The sequence below is a fragment of the Rutilus rutilus genome, assembly GCF_951802725.1.
Source record: "Rutilus rutilus genome assembly, chromosome: 14".
Lineage (NCBI taxonomy): Eukaryota > Metazoa > Chordata > Actinopteri > Cypriniformes > Leuciscidae > Rutilus > Rutilus rutilus.
Window position 1 is genome coordinate 4,366,770 of NC_140219.1, and position 18,686 is coordinate 4,385,455.

At 38.7% G+C, this 18,686-nt stretch overlaps 1 protein-coding gene across 9 annotated transcripts in view; it reads right to left on the bottom strand.

Moving 5' to 3' along the window:
* Positions 1–1,214: 1,214 nt before the first annotated feature.
* The window catches only part of LOC311303879 (protocadherin gamma-A11-like), a gene marked incomplete at its 5' end in the record, with an annotated part of 224,513 nt that continues 207,041 nt past the window's right edge, over positions 1,215–18,686 (bottom strand). For all 9 annotated transcript variants that reach the window (XM_084430621.1, XM_084430623.1, XM_084430620.1 and 6 more), the window contains 3 exons: positions 1,215–3,296; positions 5,148–5,245; positions 11,408–11,466. In XM_084430621.1, the coding sequence (XP_084286747.1) occupies positions 3,031–3,296; positions 5,148–5,245; positions 11,408–11,466 (423 nt within the window). In that variant the 3' untranslated portion in view covers positions 1,215–3,030. The remainder of the gene's footprint in view (positions 3,297–5,147; positions 5,246–11,407; positions 11,467–18,686) is intronic.

The following is an 18,686-nucleotide window of genomic DNA, read 5'->3' on the forward strand; positions in this document are numbered from 1 at the left end:
GTGTGTGTGTGTGTGTGTTGGGCAAACAGATGGGCTTCCTTGTGTTTTATTTTTGTGGTCAAAAACAGTGATTTTTCCCCAGTGTTTCATTTTGGAGGCAGAGAAAATGAAGCACACTTTTTTTTTTTTTTTTTTTTGCCATCTGTTAATTGTCTCAGGCTGAAATCTCATCATGACCCTAATCAGGCCGACTCTCGTGAAACGCCTTTGACCTCTGACCCCTACCTCCGTCTACCTCTCCCTCATCAGCTCTGGTCACCTGTTTGAAACCTGGTCAAATCGCACAGCTGTTAAAACACTGATGCGTTTTTGGCAAAGGAAGCAGAGAAAAAGAAAACCCGCAGAAAGTCTCTGTGATCCTGAAAGAGAAGATTGTTTCGTCTAGCTTCGTTTGACTGAAATAGAGCTGAGAATGCAGAGCCAAATCACTTTATTGAAGACTGAACAGTGAAGCAGAACTGGAGTTGTACATTGAAGGAATATTCAGAGGTTCTTTAAGGGCAAATCAAACCCTCAGGAGACTGTTGCTCCATTTTTCATTCTTTTTTAATGCTTTGGCAAGATAGTTTGCATAATATTCTGTGAACATCAGAAACTATTTCATTTGCAAAGGTGGTGAGAACTCATGTTGATAAACATACATTCATGCACGCATATATATACATATATGTGTGTATATATATGTGTGTGTATAATCTGTATATATGTGTGTGTGTGTGTGTGTGTGTATATATATATATATATATATATAAATAATATGCACACACACCCCTACATACATTCATACACGTGTACATGCATACACAAACATGCACATGTATATGCATATAAGCATTCTTGTATGTATATGTTGGTATGTACTGTATATAAGTGTGTACAGTACATAGGTAACTGTAGGTGTGTAAACATGTATATGCATGTATTTTTGAGTGTATATTTGTGTATGAATGTATGCATATATGAATGTTTGTATGTAGACCAACCAATTATATATGAATGTTTGTATGATGTACTTGTTTATACATGTAAATGTGTTTATGTGTAGGTAGGTATGCATATATACATTCACACTGCTTAACTCTCAATGCATTTAAAAACAATTGTTAGGTGAAATATATGTAAGAAAATACATATAAAATATGATTTTTGTAAGATCCACACTTAAAGCTGTGTTATTACATTGTGATATTGTGAAAACAAAACAATGAAACAAATAATTTGAGAACCTTTTATTTGAAATGTCAGTGTTCAGGAAAAGAAGAAAAAAAATCAAAATAAAACAGCAATATAAATATTAGCATATAAAATGCAAGTAGCACACAGGAGGCGGGAATAAAGCGTCTTATCAGCGATGTTACAGCAGGATTACAGCATCAGCAGACACACACGCACACACAGATAATAGATCTATTCAGATTCTTCATATAAACATTAAGAAGCATTCTCACATGTAAGCACAACAGAGATCACCAAATTAATAAACAGAGGCGTTTAGGTCTATTCGTCCTCCATTTTGTGTCTTTTCGTGGAAAAGTGTGACAGGAAAAGAGAAAAATGAACACAAAAATATATGCAGAACATCACAACTTCTAGACTAAGAGTGTGTCACTATTTATTTCCATAAGTAAAAGTTAAACTCTTTATTTACAGGTGCGTTAGTTGGCTTTCATAGTACTAAAGAACTATATCGGTAACAGAGTGACAAGTGTTTTTTTGTTTTTTTTTCCTCCATTTTAAAATTTTTGATTTTTTTTTTTCTAAAAAATAAAATGACATTCCAGTAGTAAGCCATTCCTCTTGAGCTGATTATCTGAAAGGGGTTATTGTGTGTGGTTTAAGGGCTGATTTCTATTTACAAAGGGAAAGTGAACCGGAATCAGCATTTGGACGGAATATTTGTAAAACATAAGTGTTTTCTAGAACACCAGCTTTCCAAACAGACTCTTTACTGGATTTAACATGTGCTGCTTGTACATTCGGTGAGCACAGGTTGCCTTCTGAAACAGCATCTTGACGAGAATTCCATTCAGATTGAAATCAATTGTTCACTGAGTTTGTTGCAAATTAAAAAAATTTAAAAAAGATCAGCCTTTGCATCAGGGAAATGCTGTCGTATGTCAGCCACTCACAATATGAGGAGGTTTCTTCACCATCAAAACAGCAGATACTCATATCGAGTATCATTACTAACCAGCACTGATAAACAGCTTCAACACTTCAGGATAACCTGGAAATACTGAATACTAAGGATCTATGCCACTGCGTGTGTGCATGGACTTACAGGTCACTGGTTTCACAACGCTCCCATTATGGCTCGGAAAACATTCAGTTAAAACTCTGGCTCAGTGATACACAGGGGAATCCGTTCTTCGATTATTTGAAAATACAACAAAAGCGGACGGTGTAACTTCTCGACCTCCTCCGTGAGAGGGTTGTGGACGAGTGTGTGTAGACGTCAGGTGACGTGGAGATTATCTATGGCGCAAAAAAACAGCATGCAGCTATAGTCACCTGACTTGATCTACATGAACACGTCAAAAATAATCAAAAAAAAAAAAAAAAAAAAATCCATAGTGGTATTTTAGTAAACAATAACAAAAGTAATAAAAATCATGATGCGGTTTACAAGCACGGCATCATCCTACTGGGCACGTCATGAAATGCGGCAATGGACACCGTGTTTGATTGTTTGTTATAATAATACATTTCCTCTTTCTGTCCAGACGGTTTAACATGATCACGGTAAAGTATTACTGTGGTAAATACATTATTGGCTAGATATACGCAGGAATATAGTGTCGCTTAAAGGTTGCATAAACTTGGCAAACGTGAGCATGAAAATATGAAAAACGAAGGGATCAGAATTATACGCAAATGATTTTACAGTACTTGAGCAGGAAAATAATGCATGTGTGAAATCTGAGAAGTGGGTTTTTACATTGATAATGTTTTTTTTAACTGAATAGTTAGAGATTTCCAGCACAGGATGGAGTCGTCCAGCTAAACTTGTGTCTACCGTGCGTCAGCCCTCTACTTCTTCTCCTTCTTGGTGGACTTCTTCTTGCTGGCGGGCGTCTGGGCGGCCTTGGGCGGCTCTGGTTGTGGGACGGGGACCTGTGCTGGAGGCAGGGCCTGCTGCTGGACTTGCTGTTGGTTGGAGGTCAGGGTGGCAGTGCTGCCGGGGATGTAGACGTTCTGCCTGTAATCGGGCACGTGCTGCAGGGTGAACTGAGGGCTGTAGCGGGTGGTCAGACCCATGGTGCCCGGGGCCAGAGTGTTGGTCGCCTCGCTCACCTCTGCGGACCAAAGACAGTTTCTGTTAGGTCATTTTCAGAGGATTTCTGTATTACAATACTGGTTCAGTGACAGTGTCAATGCTGCAAAGTTCATTCGTTATGAAGAAAACTGTAAAGCAGCTCTACAGAAGATAATAGTGTCAAGTCAGTTCAGTGTTGACACAATTCAGTTCAATAACGGTGTTGATGTTGCAGAGAAATTAATTCTGTAGAGCTGCTTTATAGCTGAATCAAATATAACGGTGTCATCATTCAGTTCAAGTTTTGTTCATCCAGTAGTGTCAGTGCATTAAAATGCAAAGTGCATTAAAAAACTAATTAGAAGGCCAGAGAGTGAAATGAAACAGAATCCCTTTTTAAACTCAACAAAGCTTATTCTAAAGACTTTAACCTCGAAAACAAACAATGACAAATGCAAAGTTGCAAACAAACTGAGTGTTGATGGAAATCTGCTGAATGCCACTGATCTACATCAGCAACATTAACTGAAGAGAAATCACAATCGAATCATTTTATAACTGCAGCTCACCACATGCTTTTTACTAAATCATGAAAAACTTGATATACTTGGGTCTCGTTTATAAAACGTTGCATAGAAACATTTGATCTTATGATAATTTTTCCAATGTGCGTTCAGAGAATCACACCATCTCTCAGTCAAAAGAGACAAAGACAACTTGTCAAAGACAACAGTGTCATCATTCAGTTCAAGTTTAGTTCTCATCCAGTAGAGTCAGTGCATAAAACATGAGGACACACCAGAAACTGAAATGAAATAAATCCAACAAAGTTTATTCTACAAGACTTTTAACCTAGAAAACGAACAATGACAAAAGCAAACAAACTGAGTGTTAATGGAAACCTGCCGATTGGCTGATCACAGAACAGAACATCACTGGACAGAACAGTGGAAACACTGACACACTGTCTGACGGGAACCGAACAACTCGATAATGTCTGTCTCTGAGTCTTTGCAGGACAAATATAACAATGATTCCACTCGCATCTCATGTGTCTGCGTGAATGTCTTTAGAATCTGGACAGAACGATAATGTGTTCTAATGTGCTTTACTTATGTATTCTCATTAACTGATGAGTTCAAAGGGTTTTTTTTATTGAATACTTTTATTCAGCAAGGACACATTAAATTGATCAAAAGCAACATTACATTTTTTTAAATAAATGCTGTTATAATGAACTTTTCATTAATCATAAATTCTTAAAAACTGCATCACAGTTTCCACAAAAATATGAAGCAGCACAACTGTTTTCAACACTGATAATCATAAATGTGTCTTGTGCAGGAAATCATCATATTAGAATGAGTTCTGAAGGGTCATGTGACACTGAAGACTATACTGTGAAGGAATAAATTACCTTTACAATATATTCACATAGAAAACATTTATTTTAACACAATGTTACACATTTTGCAGTATTTTTGATCAAATAAACGCAGCCTTGGTGAGCATTAGAGTCTGTAGAGTTATTAATTATCTTTATGTAACAGCAGCTGTCATCTAAATGATGTGGAAATACCACAGCAACTAAGTAAATGTGTGATGAGTCACTTTCCATGTATTCCCATTCAGTCCCAGCGGCAGTGAAAGAAAGGGAAAGATGAGAGGATGACGTCGTGCTGCTGTGATGTGGTTTATATAGATACGGGCCGCTGAATTGACTCAGTGTGTGTTCATTCAGCATGATCACCCATCAGACACAAATCTATGCAAAACTTGATCTGATTATAATGTAAATGACTCTCAGAATGCATGTTTCTCCTGTTTTCAACATTACAAATGCACAATCCAACACATACTGATGCTCGCAAATATATGTATATCTTCTCACCGTTAGCCGCGGCCATCAGCGCCTGGAGCTGCTCGGCCTCAGTGGGGGGGTTGGGCCAGGGTCCTGTTCCCATGGCAACCTCAGGAGTGGCAGCAGCCCTGCAGAGAGGAAGAGGAAGAGGAAGAAGAGTCAGCAAAACAGAGGCCGTTCTGTAGTGCTGCTATCAGCAACAGCTGCAGCGTGTGTGTGTGGGTGTGTGTGAGGCGCTTTGTGCCCTCAATTTAACACACACACACTCAATCCTCCATGTTACTTTTAACTACACCATGTTGGAACTCTAGTGGAAAACGAAAACGACCGGCTACAGCGCACACACACACACAACCACTGAACATTTCCATGTGTGGCGACTTTGTCTTCAAAGGCTTGTTCAATGTGCATCCACGGTGAACAAAAGCCCTGATCGCACTAAAATCACCTCATTACACACACAAACCTTCTTTACTGGCGGTAACTTTCAATTTATCGCCTTTAATTATCCTCTAACGCAAGTTTTATTTTGAAGAGTAAAGCTCCACAAACAATACATTATGTGTTAATTAAACATTAAAATGATGGCTTTAAAATACTTTCCTTAATTAGTAACGACTACATGAACAAAGGATAAATCGCTGTTCCTCATAAAACAGTCCGGATGTTCTCTTTTCTCTGCGTGTGAGAGGAATAATGGAGATTCCTCATCCTGTTCCCAAACATCAGGAAACACACGACCGGTTTAAAAGTGTGGAGTCAGGATTTCTCATGTTTGTGAAAGAAGTCTTTTATGTTCACCAATGCTGCATTTATTTGATTTAAAATACAGTAAAAATGTAAAATAGCTGTTTTCTATGTGAACATATAGTAAAATGTAATTTATTCCTGCTGAGTTTTCATCATCATTACTCCAGTCTTCAGTGTCACATGATCCTTCAGAAATCATTCTAATATGATGATTTGCTGCTCAAGAAACATTTCTGATCATTACCAATGTTGAAAACTGTTCTGCTGCTTAATATTTTTTGTGCAAACTAATTAAATTCTTTTTTTTTCAGGATTCTTTGATAAATAGATAGAAATTTATCTGAAATAGAATCTTTTGCAACATTATAAAAGTCTTTACTGTCACTTTTGATCAATTTAATGCATCCTTGCTGAATAAAAGTATTAATTTCTTTCCAAAAAAAAAAAAAAAATTCTTACTGACCCCAAACTTTTGAACGATAATGTATCAAAAATCAAGAAGCTTCGGTGTGGGTAGAGCGAGGACATTAACTGATGAGAAATCACAAGTGAATAATTTTATAATGGCAGCTCACCTTGGAAAATTACCATAAAATTATGAAAACCGTGCAAACAATAAAAAACACAACTAATATACGTATGTGCCGTTTACTGTTCTTCGGCCTCATTTTTAAAATGTTGCATAGAATTTTATCTGTGCAAGACTATCTCATGGTCTGTATGGACATACTACAAATACATTTGAATAACTAGCAAGCATCTTCAGCACAAAGAGAGGATAAGATGCTAATGCTAAAGGCCATCTGTCTCTGAAAGGGTTTAAAAGGAAGTCGGGGTCTCTCTTCCTGTCTTACATGAGGCCAGCAGCTGTAAAACAGTCTAACAGCACACACACACACACACCAGACAACTAACCACAACGCCACAGCACAACATCTGCACACAAGACACGAGCGGCCGCACGACGCGACGAAAACAGACTCAAAGAAGAGAGAGAGAAAAAAAGAAAGAAAGAAAATAAATCTAAACCATTCAAGAACAAAAAAAAAAGAGGAATTTAAGCATATGAAGGAAAAAGTGACAGAAGGAATGGGTGAAAGAATGAAAAGCTGAAAGAGACTTGAGAAGGGAAAGACTTTTTTTTTGCTTGTTTTTGCCAAGCATTTCAAAAGGGATAAACTCACAGTGCCAAGAAGAGGGGGAAAAACAGGGTGATGTTGTTTTAGAGTGAACAACCCTAATGAGAACCAGAGCTGATCTGAATTCACTTCATAAGAAGCATCAGAACTGAGAGTTTGAGGGTCACAAACCTGTGACCTTTAGGACACCAGCTCAGATCTTTAACCACTTAACCATCGCTGCTTATAGACACAGAACAACGTAAACCGGGTTAACTCACATATCCTGCCACAACACTTCAGATCGACACACAGCTATTCCTGTTCACCAGCGTGAAGATAAGATGCCTCATTTCTCCAAAATCAGCGTCTCATTACACTTGCAGGAAATCACACTTCCTGTGGTCAGCATTATCACATCCTGTGGTTGGATAATCACTTCCTGTTGACCAGACTGTCAAAAAGACGGCCTAAGATGTCATTGTCTACGACTATTCATTCATAAAACCACTTTGTAAAACGTAAAACAAAGCACATTACGTATGTTGTGTCACAGCTCACAGCTCCAAACCCACGGGATGCCGATGCACTGCAACAAAGCTAATCACACACTAATGCACAACGCTACACACTGCATTCTATTCTATGAGCAGAACGGCCCCTGAGGGCCCCAGCGTCACTACTGGGCTCTAACACAGCACAGAGAGACTCAGATGATCCAGGGAGAAACCTACAGGAGCGAGCAGGGAAACTAGCTACACTTTAATACCTCAGCCTGCTCGACGGCGTCCATCTTACATGTGCGGACTGGGGCTTGAAGGAACTGGAAAACACATCCAAATTAACGGAGAAGTTTTGGTGGGAAATGAGGTATAGAACAACCAAACTGAAATGAATTGTTCACCCAAAAATGAAAAGTATCCCATAATTTACTTTCCCCGAAGACTTTGCATATGACTTTCCTCTTTCGGTCAAACACAATCAACAGTTATATTAAATAATATTCAAGCTTATCCCAGTTTTTTATTGTGAGTGAATAGTGCCCGAGTGTTTGAAGCTTCAATCATCACAGCGCATCCATCAATCATAAGAGTAATCCATACGTCTCCAGTGGGTTAATAAAGGCCTTCTGAAGTGAAGCAATGGGTCTATATTTTAAAACTTTATAAGCAGGGGCGCGGGAAGATGTTTTAGGTTCACCACATTTAGAAACAACCCAGACACCGACATAGTGTCACCGCTGTGTCGGCCCAGATGTGGAATCCACGTGTACCGGATGTGGGCCGGATCTGGGCCGTCACTATATTGCTTTCTGGGAATATCGAGTCTATATAAAACACGTCAAAACTCCAAAAAGCACAGCAAGCGTATCGATGAGAACACTCGATTACACAGCATACACACCGGGACATTTGACTGCACATCACAGTTTTGACATTGTTATTAGACGTTATTGATACTGCGTGCAATCGTAATGCACAGACTTCACAACAATACGAAATCAATGGCAATTCTGAAACTGCCCTATAAGCCTACACCGTGTCCTAACCAAACGCAACACGCGGAAAAATTGATCTTTTCCATGTTTAGTAGCCTACTAACGGCAATTCGCGTTGATTCTATTTTACAAAATTTCTATTCTGAGGCGTTAATTGCGGATGAAACATACAAAGTATTACAATGATAATCTAATCTCAGATGCAGATTATGTGCTTTATATAATGTAAAAAGAATTTAATGTGAGTTTGAATATCGTTTTACATTTACATTTAATCATTTAGCAGACACTTTTATCCAAAGCGACTTACAAATAAAGAGAGAAATCAACAATAGGGCAACAATATGCAAATGTCGTGACCGGTCTCAGCCAGACCAGCGCAGCACACTTAGCAAGGAATTCTTTATATAATAGATATAGAATAGTAAGTGATAGTATTATTGAGTCAGTTTTGTTTTTCGTGACCTTTATAGATGGATAAGGCCGTGTGTCCACCAAAGCGTTTTTTCACGCGGGTGGAGTATTTCTTCAATTGTTTTCAATGGGAGCGCCGCGTTTTTAAAACGCTTTTTTTAGCTGGCTAAAAACGCTTTGGTGGATCTTGAAAATTAATTAAAGGAAACAACAGTGTTCAAACTGTCAACTCAAGGTGAACAAACAATTGTATATTTTATCTGTGATAAAAAAAAGAAAAGATTGTTTAATGTATATTTCAGTCACATGCGAATGCAAGCTTACAGAGAGAGCCCGCCCACACGCTCTTCTGATTGGCTGTGATTTTTGATTGATTTTGTCTGGTATGGACAAATGTGTCGCTGCTGGAATTCTTATCATATGGCGTCTGGTTAGGACATGGTGTTAGGCTGTTTAAATTTGTGCCAAATTGCCAACTCAAGCAAGAGAACTAACAGCAGCATCATGAGCTGTTTATTTCCCGTTTTGTCTGAACGCCAGGGTATGACAACTGCCACCCCTGAAAACCAAATGTGAATGAACAAAAATTTGCGTTGCATTTACAATCCTGTGAAAACACTTCACGCGCACATGTAAACTCTAATCACTGGCTTCCAGCAAAAACCCATTGCTTCGCTTCAGAAGGCCTTTATTAACCCACTGGAGTCGTATGGATTACTTTTATTATTTATGGATGTGCTTTTTGGAGCTTCAAAAACTCTGGCACTATTCAATGCCATTACAAAGCTGGGAAGAGCCAGAATATTATTTAATATAACTCTGGTTGTGTTCGGCTGAAAGAAGAAAAGTCATATACACCTAGGATGGCTTGAGGATGAGTAAATTATGGGATAATTTACATTTTTGGGTGAACAAAGTTCAAGTTTTATTCATTTTGTGTTTTTGTCATTTTAGTCGTTTTTTATTTTTAATGTGCCTATATAGATTTTTATTATAATAAATGTTTATGCCAGTGTTATTTTTAGTTATTTGAATACATCAGGTTAAACTAAATAAAAATGAGAAGTGTTGCTTTGGCAACTACAGTGTTAAAATGTGTTTATTTTTTAAGTATGTTTTACTGGAAAATACTATTTCAGTCTTAAAATGTCAAATCCATGTGTTACTTTCCATTTTACTATTTGTAACTATTTGTGAAATTAGCAATTTATGAGTGAAAATTGTTTCCTAGCTTTTTCAAGTAAATCCTAAAACAAATTTGTTAACTACAGTAACCCTGCTAACAACGCACACATCTTTGGGTCCGCTGCTATATATGTAGCACTGCCAATTTAAACTAAACAAAAAGATTTAATTTCTTCCAAATGGCTTCTTTCAAACTGGGTCCTGTCAGGATGGAATGTGTTGTGTAACATCTGTTATGGAAACCGATGAGTTGTGAAAACTGGCAAACGAGAGAATCAGGACCTTATTGGCTGACTGTGACAGGCCCCTCCCCCTAAAGAGCACCTGATTGGATGAGTCGCTGTCAATCACACTGATATAGTCAAAGCATCAAAGCCCTTTGGCATCTTAATGGTTCCAATCAGTTTCAGCACAATGCATTGACTATAACAGGCATTAGCATGGCAATAAACCTCACTGTCCCCCTCTTTTACTCTTTCTGGCCCCTCTCTCTCTCTCTCTCTCTCTCTCTGTGTCTCTTGGCAGATTGAGGCATTGGGGGTGGAGGGGTAAGTGCCTGAATAACAGCAGCCATTTTGTTAAGAAGAGAAGAACATTAAGATTCAGACCACAGCTAGTTTCTGTCTCTTTTTGTTTCTCTCTTTCTCTTTGGAGAAGGGTAAGGGTTACTGAAGTGTCTTATTTAAACAATATGCAGTATGTACACTTGCGTACACATTGTGTCTTTCAAGGAGTCAGAAATATCGTGATTACGAATGCATGAATTTTACGAGTGGGAATTATTGCAAGGGCCGTGTTGGTTTGAAACATGGTGCAAACACTGATCTATAATACATATTTATATAATCTATTGAAATCAGTGGGAAAGGATGTAGCAAAAGGTGTTAATCATTCAATTTTCATGATTTGCTTCACGTTTAGTATTGATCCCACGTTTAAAAAAAAAGTGATAGAAATGAATATTTGTATCATTTTGAATTCAGGTGTACTTCGTGTTTATTGTTCACAACAAAGGCTCTTTCTTTTGTTCATACTACTTCCATGTTATGTTTCTGAATTGTACCTCGAGTCGTTATCACGACATTGGAGTTTCCCAGGTGCACATGAAGGCGGCATATGATCATACTCATGCAAATCTATTTCTGTATGTCATCTCCTGCTCTATATACTCATATAAATGCACCTCAGTGTGTGCTGACCATTTGTTCAACGCAAATGTTTTTGAATAGAGGTGACTTTTTGCATTTACATAATGCAAATCTTAGTGAACGTGTGTGTGGGGGTGTGTGTGTGTGTGTGTGTGCGTGCGTGCGTGTGTTACTCACCCGCTGGGCCCGGGCCTCTGGTTCTGGGTGAAACGCCAGTCAGCGGTGGGTGGTTTTTGCTGTAATGAGACAAAAGGAAAAACATGAGCAATGACATAAAAAGAAAAGTTAAGACATTTGTGAGTGTATTTGTGTGACCTCGCTGTTGCCATGGCGACAGAGGAATGATGTAAGTGTGTATCCTGTATGTGGTGACTGCCGGTGTGTGTGACCTTGAGGACACAGCATGTGACCAAACCATGAGAGCGAGAGACCTTTTCACTTCATCGTGCTCATGTTTCCTTTGGCACTATGTAATAAAATCTAAATGAATGTCAGAAGCAACTTTGACAAACGACTTATAGAGGTTTCATTTGAAATCGATGGGTGTTAAATAAGTTGTGGTTACACACACACACACGCACACGCGCACACACACACACACACACACACACACACACACACACACAAACACGCGCACACACACAGTCAAGGATTGTTCCAGTGACTGAGAAACAAGCTCTGTGACTAATTGGGTCAAAGACAGAAAGACCATTGTGATTCCATCCTCAGGACAGCAAACACTCACACTACGCATTATCTCTATAAAATTTCACAAACCCACAAATAAAAACGCTTATATATAATACTTCAAAAACACAATGATAAAAGCCTCTCCACTTTTTCTCTCCACAATATATATTTTTTTTTCATCTGCATTCTCTTATTGGACAGTGAGATGAAAAACTGCCAAATTGATCAAAACCAAATGAATAAATAGACAGAAAGAGAAGAGAGGAGCCAGAGAGGATCACAGCTGAACAAAGAGAGACACTAAAGTCAAATGATGGCCAAAACATACAATGGCATTTACAGCCCATTTAGTTCTATGATGCCACGTATTTCAACAAGAAAAAAACAAAACAAAGGGCAATCCCTTTTTTTCAGCCATATATCAGAAACACAAACAATGCGCATGCACAGAATCACAGGACACATTTGCATCAAAAGCGACAACCACAAACGCCAGATGAAATAAGAACACACAACATAGAATACACCAGGGGCGTAGAATTTAGTAGGGACGCTAGGGACGTGTCCCTACCAATATCCAGTGACACTGATATATCCTTAGCAATAATTTCGATCAAAACTTAAAATATATTTTATATTGATGTCCCCGTCCCCAACAAATTCAAAATTAAACCTACGCCACTGGAATACACACATGCTTACTGAACTATATAAACGAGGACTGAGTGTTGGCTTATATAGTTTTTTTTTTTATACACAGCTAATTATAATAACTACATTAAAGTCGGCATGAAATCAAATTTGACAAATCTTCTTTTTATATGTCATATTGTAGTGTTTATTATAAATGATTTATCTGTGCACTTCATTATTTTTTTAAATTCATGTACCCTTATAATCTTTAATCAAGTACATTACCCTTCCCTCCCCCCTCGAAACGACCTCTCTTCTCTTTCGGTCACGTGCCATGGCGAAAGGGTGCGGCCAGAGCCGATGAGGGTGCGGCCAGTGCCGATGAGGGTGCGGCTATCGGTGTTTAAGATAGATAGCAGCCTACCATTCGGACATGTCGAGATGCTCTCGAGGGTGAACTTGACTGATAACTTGACTTGAATTATCTTGGTTCGCGGGAGGCTCATATAAATATGGGCTGATTCCTGCCTGAAAATGTAGCTCCTCGTTCTCGTTGCCGGGCTCCTCAATAAAAAATCCTTCATGGGAGGGTAACGGTGGGGAGTCCGGTGGAGAGAAATCCTCCACAACTGAATGCAATTAAACTGGCATTCAAATCTGCCTCCATTTTGTTTGCAACGCCCAACCTCCAATGATCCAATCAATTCCCGAAGGTCGAAATCAACCCCCGCCCTATATTTTTTTTCTAATTTCAGAAGCCGTTTCACTCGGATATAGGTCACAACAAGGAAAAAATGACAATCTCAACTTCCGTTTCATGCCGACTTTAAACTAAACTAAACTGTATGAGAAAACTCAGTTTTCAAAATGAGTTTTTTTTTGTCCGATTTTAACAACTTTTGGAGACAATTTTGTTTGCGAAGTATAGCCAAAACACACAATTGTAAACCTAATAACCATACTCATGGGCGGATCTACAGGGGGGCACTCTAGAGCCTTGCCCCCCCCAGCTGCCCCCCTAACTTTGATGATCCAAAAACTGTACTTGTAAAAACAACCCGCCACTATGTCCACAAGCTTCTCAAAACAGTGAACTAAACAATACATTTACCAAAAGTGAACAATTTAATTTTTAATTTGAAATGTATTATTAGCCCCTCCCCCCTGCGTGCAGAGCGGCGTTCGCTCAGTCTGGCTCACACACAGCGAGTCTGCTGCGGTGCGGTGGCCCTGCACCCCGACTGGAGAGACTGAGCTGCCCCAGAGCCTCTGAAGGTGAAGTGAGTTTCCCCAGGTGTAGTTTAAACACACGTTTAACTTAAAGTTACATTTGTAATGAATGTATTGTATGCTAAAGACGATTCAGCATCAGCAAAAACAGCGAGTCTATTACGTTAGCCAAAATCAGCGGTCAAATCGCTCCCTCGTGATTTGTAAGAGCACTCTTCCCTTTGATTAGCCTAATTTTGATTTTAGTAAAGACAAGAACAGCTTAATAAAAAATATAAAATATTGTTTGTATCCATAACGTTTACGTTACAACGCACAATACAGTGCCAGTTAGGAGATCGATCATTTGATTAGCTAAGCAGTCCTATTAAATCCAATTCCTCTCAGATATCACAGCAATGAAACCAGGCTACATATATAACAAAAGTATGGGCGTTAATAGTTGGGAGAAAATATGATGCGTAATAATGATTAGATCTGCATTTGGTCTTAAAGAGGCAGCAGTCTAATAATCCTGCTGACAATTGCTCCATTAATGTGAATCAAACAACAAAAGGCAAAGAGAAAATCAGTCGCAGCTCTTGAATGATATAAGCTTTAATCTATCTATGATAAACTATGCAGTGTTATTTTAAATCTGACTTTATTAGATGCCTTTTTAGCCCATATTACTCCTGAACAGTAATGTCAGTAGACATTACTGAAATTAAAGCGCTGGATATATAATTTGTATATTTGTTTAATTGTATACTTTTTTTGTTGTTTTTGGTGTCCTATGTCTTCTGAATATAAAACACAAAAGCCTGCACCCTTCTGCATAACATACATGTTTTATTTGTTTTGTTAAAGCATTGCTTTTTCTTTTTCTTTTGCTATTGATATTTATTTTACTTTTCAAAATTTAAAGCAATATTAATTGTGTTGTAAATAATTTTTTTCCCTTTTTTTATATAACAAAAAGAACCGATAATAATACCGTTAAAGTACCGGATCGATAAGGAGTATTGGTAAGAGTAGTAATACCAAACGATACCCATCCCTATTGGCAGCAGCGAATTAAAAGTTGTGATTAAATTCAGTATACGTCTGCCATATGTTGCCACCCCTCAAAAATTCCTGCCCCCCTCTCGCCACCCCATAAATATTTTTCTAGATCCGCCCCTGACCATACTAGCATAAACCTGACCTAAATCATTAGCATTTTGCATATTTAGAAGAAAAAAAATCATTTCATTTAATTTGTACATTTGTAAACGGCCCCAAAATGATAGTTTTGTTCGGTTTAGAGCATTTCTGTGAACAGTTTTGTTTGCGGAGTATAGCCAATCACACCCATGAACACACAATCCTAAAGCTCTCATACAAAACCCCATGACTCGCCTCGCTCTGTACACATATGAACCCAACCACATCAGATTAATCAGAACAATGATTATTCATATTCAGGGTCTGAGCCTTTCAGACAGTAATGACTCCTGCATATCCTCATGTGTACAAAACGCTCTTTCAGCGAGGGCAGAACGAGTGTGGAGCGAGCGAGCGTGAAGGTTACATCCGCCTGCAGGAATGTCAGACAAATCTTTCGTAATGAGGCGTCTGTCTTTCTCATCATGAGTATACTGTACATCGCCTGCCATTTGTAAAATAGAAACTGAAACAGTATTGACAATAAACATCAAACAGTAGTGTTACATTGTTGCCTTCTGACCTCACCGTATTCCATTTTGAATTCAAGATACAGTGTTTATAATTGCAACGAGCAGACCATCGCCATGGTGGACTCAAAGTCAAAGTTGAAGGTTGGTAGTGTCCTCTCAAATAATGGTATATACATACTGAATATTTATACAAATAACACACAATAGATGTCATGGTCCCAAACACACACACACACACCCCCCAAATACGCCTAAAGGACTGTGTGACATTTGTAAACAAACTAATGCTCTGCTCACATGGCAAAGCAGGATGAAACACACCTATGTACAAACAAACACTCAAACAACACTACAGACACTATTGCAAAATGTGTGTGTATCAAATCAGTCATGCTAAAGTGTAAAAATAAAATAAAAATTAAAATAATTAAATTCTGACTGAGCTAAAGACATTGGACTGTATGCACACGTACAACTTACAGATACTGAACTATATTAGCCCATTTAGAAAAATTGCTTATTCTTATTATAAATATAATTCACAAACATTTGGCCATAATCTGTAGCTTTCCATCTGGTGCACACACACACACACGAACCACATCTGGATCAGTATATCAAACCTGAAAGATCCTGTGATTGAACAACCTAGATTTATCCAAGACATCCTTCCTCATAGACCACATGGAAAACATCTATGTGACATTCATCCTGACCACACAATAGAGAAGCGTCCCCCACCGTATTTTAAACACTGAACCGGAAGGTACCTGATTCCGTAAAGATCTAGTTTTCTTTGTATATCTTATAAACACTCAGCAGGAGAAACATGCCACTCTCTGTATAAACTGTACACACATTATCACTCAAAACAGAAGGGCAGATGCATATGACTAAACCTTGACAATAGTTAATTATTGACTCTTCTGACTAGGAAAGCGACCACCTAGCAACCACCCAGCATCGCGGTTGTGAGATTAGCACAGATGAATTCAGTTTGATTGAAACACTGTCTGATTATACCGACCAGGGGTGCGTTTCCCGAAAGCATCGTTAGCCAAACTATGGTCGCAAGTTCCGTCGTTATCAGCATAGTTCAACGATTTGGTGTTTCCCGAAACCATCGTTCCAACGAACGTTCGCAAACAGCATCGCAAACTTGTGTGGCTGGAACGACAGCTCTCGAGCTGTGGTTAGAAGCATAGTTTCTAGTTTACAGGAGATGTAGACTGAATAAATCCTTATCTTTAGCAAAATAAGCAAGCTGACATTCAGTACAACCCGTGTTATTTATTTAGAATACATACAAATGTAATTTACGTCTTTTAGTTTGTCAAGAGATTTAAAGCACCGTTTTTGAAGACTGCGCATGTGCGAACGTGCTCTACTACGTAATAACAAGCCAAATATTGAGTCTGGTAATAAAGCAAAATAACTGAGAACAATTAGAAATGGTCTTCAGATGTCATGTCTGTAACTTATATGACAAAATCTAGCGTTAATTCGATCTCAAACAGATTAATTCAAATAAGTTATTAGTCCACCACGTGCGAGACGTCATAAACCAACGTGGTTGAACGATACTTTGCGACATACGGTTTCGGGAAACAGTCGTGACTAGCTAGTTGATTTCTCCAACGATGCATCGTACTATGGTAGTTAAGCAGCGAGCTATATAGTTGTACGGGAAACGCACCCCAGGACGGTCAAAGCTAGAAAAGAATAAAAGTAGGACACTAAAAGTGCTTCAGAGAAAAGCAATGGCAACACGATCAGAGAGATCAGTGAAATGGGTTAATCTGAAAACATGGACAAATCTGGCAGAAAGTCATGAAATATGTTTTCTGTCATAACATGACTGCAGAAAGTAACAAATCGCATGAAGTGTGTTGGTCAGAGGTAGATTGATGCCTCATAAACCTGCCACGCATTTATTTAACTGGTGTTTTTACAGAAATATTGGCATTCAAACAGATGAAGTGTCATTTTAGGAACATCTGAGTTCATTTTCACAGTTAAGCACATTTCCTCAAAAGTTTTCTTTGTTGTAAATAAAGAAACTACTTTTGAGTTTAATGAATATTGTGGTTTGCTTTACAGTAATGAGAATTGTGAGTAAACTGTGCTTATTTTTCATGAAAATGCAAGAAATTTGATCATGAAACATTTTTAAAGCACAATATGATCAAGATGGAAGAAGATGAGAAAAGGAAAATGAAAGTCGAGAAGGTTTTATTGATGGGGCGAAATAGAAAAGGTGTAAAACAAGAAGAATAGTAATAAACAGGACCACACACACACCCCTCTTTCTGACCTCAGGTCCATTAGGGATTCTTCCATTTCTATTGAAACTCACATGCCCACCTCTCTCTCTCTCTCTCTCTCTCTCTCTCTCTCTCTCACACACACACACACACACACACACACAGCACGCGTCATGATACCGGAGCCAGATGGCAGCCCAGCGACCCGAGAGACAGAATGACTCTCAAGAGACTTAGAGATGGGACATTATGTCCAGAATGGGAGAAAGAAAAAGAGGAAAATCTCCATTTCTCAGGCTCATCCCTCCATAGATATAAACACAGGAGATTATAGAGGAACTCAGCTTCATCGAACAGCAAACTCATATCACACTTGCCCAAATCTCTACAAATAACTACTTCACGTGCCATAGACACAAGGAGAAACTTGCACATATAAACTGACAATTCCTACTCAAGAGTTCATGGAAATGAGAATTATAAATCACAGTTGCCTATGGGATAACCCAGATGTGACACGCTCACACACACACACACACACACACACACACACACACACACACACACACACACACACACACACACACACACACACAGTAGGTCACATGACTCAGACGTATGGAATCGATAAAATGAGTTCAGCACAACAGGAAGTCAGGGGTCAATGAATGGCCTCTGGAATCCTGTTATTCCTCCACCTCTTTCTTCCACAACCTACTTCCTCTTTCTCTCTCTTCATTCGTCAAATTCCCGCCTTTTCCTTCCCCCATCCAAACGCTCGCTTCTATCTGTCGGTCTGTTCCTCTTCCTGTCCATCTGTTGTCCATGTCTCTTTCAACCTCGCTTTAGAGTTTCTGTTCTGTAAGTTCTTGATGTCTGCTCTATATCTGTTTGCTTCATGTCTTCCACCTCAACCTCTCAGATGATTGCTCACGGACAGCAGGGTAAAATAAAACTTAATAAAATGCAACTAATCTCATA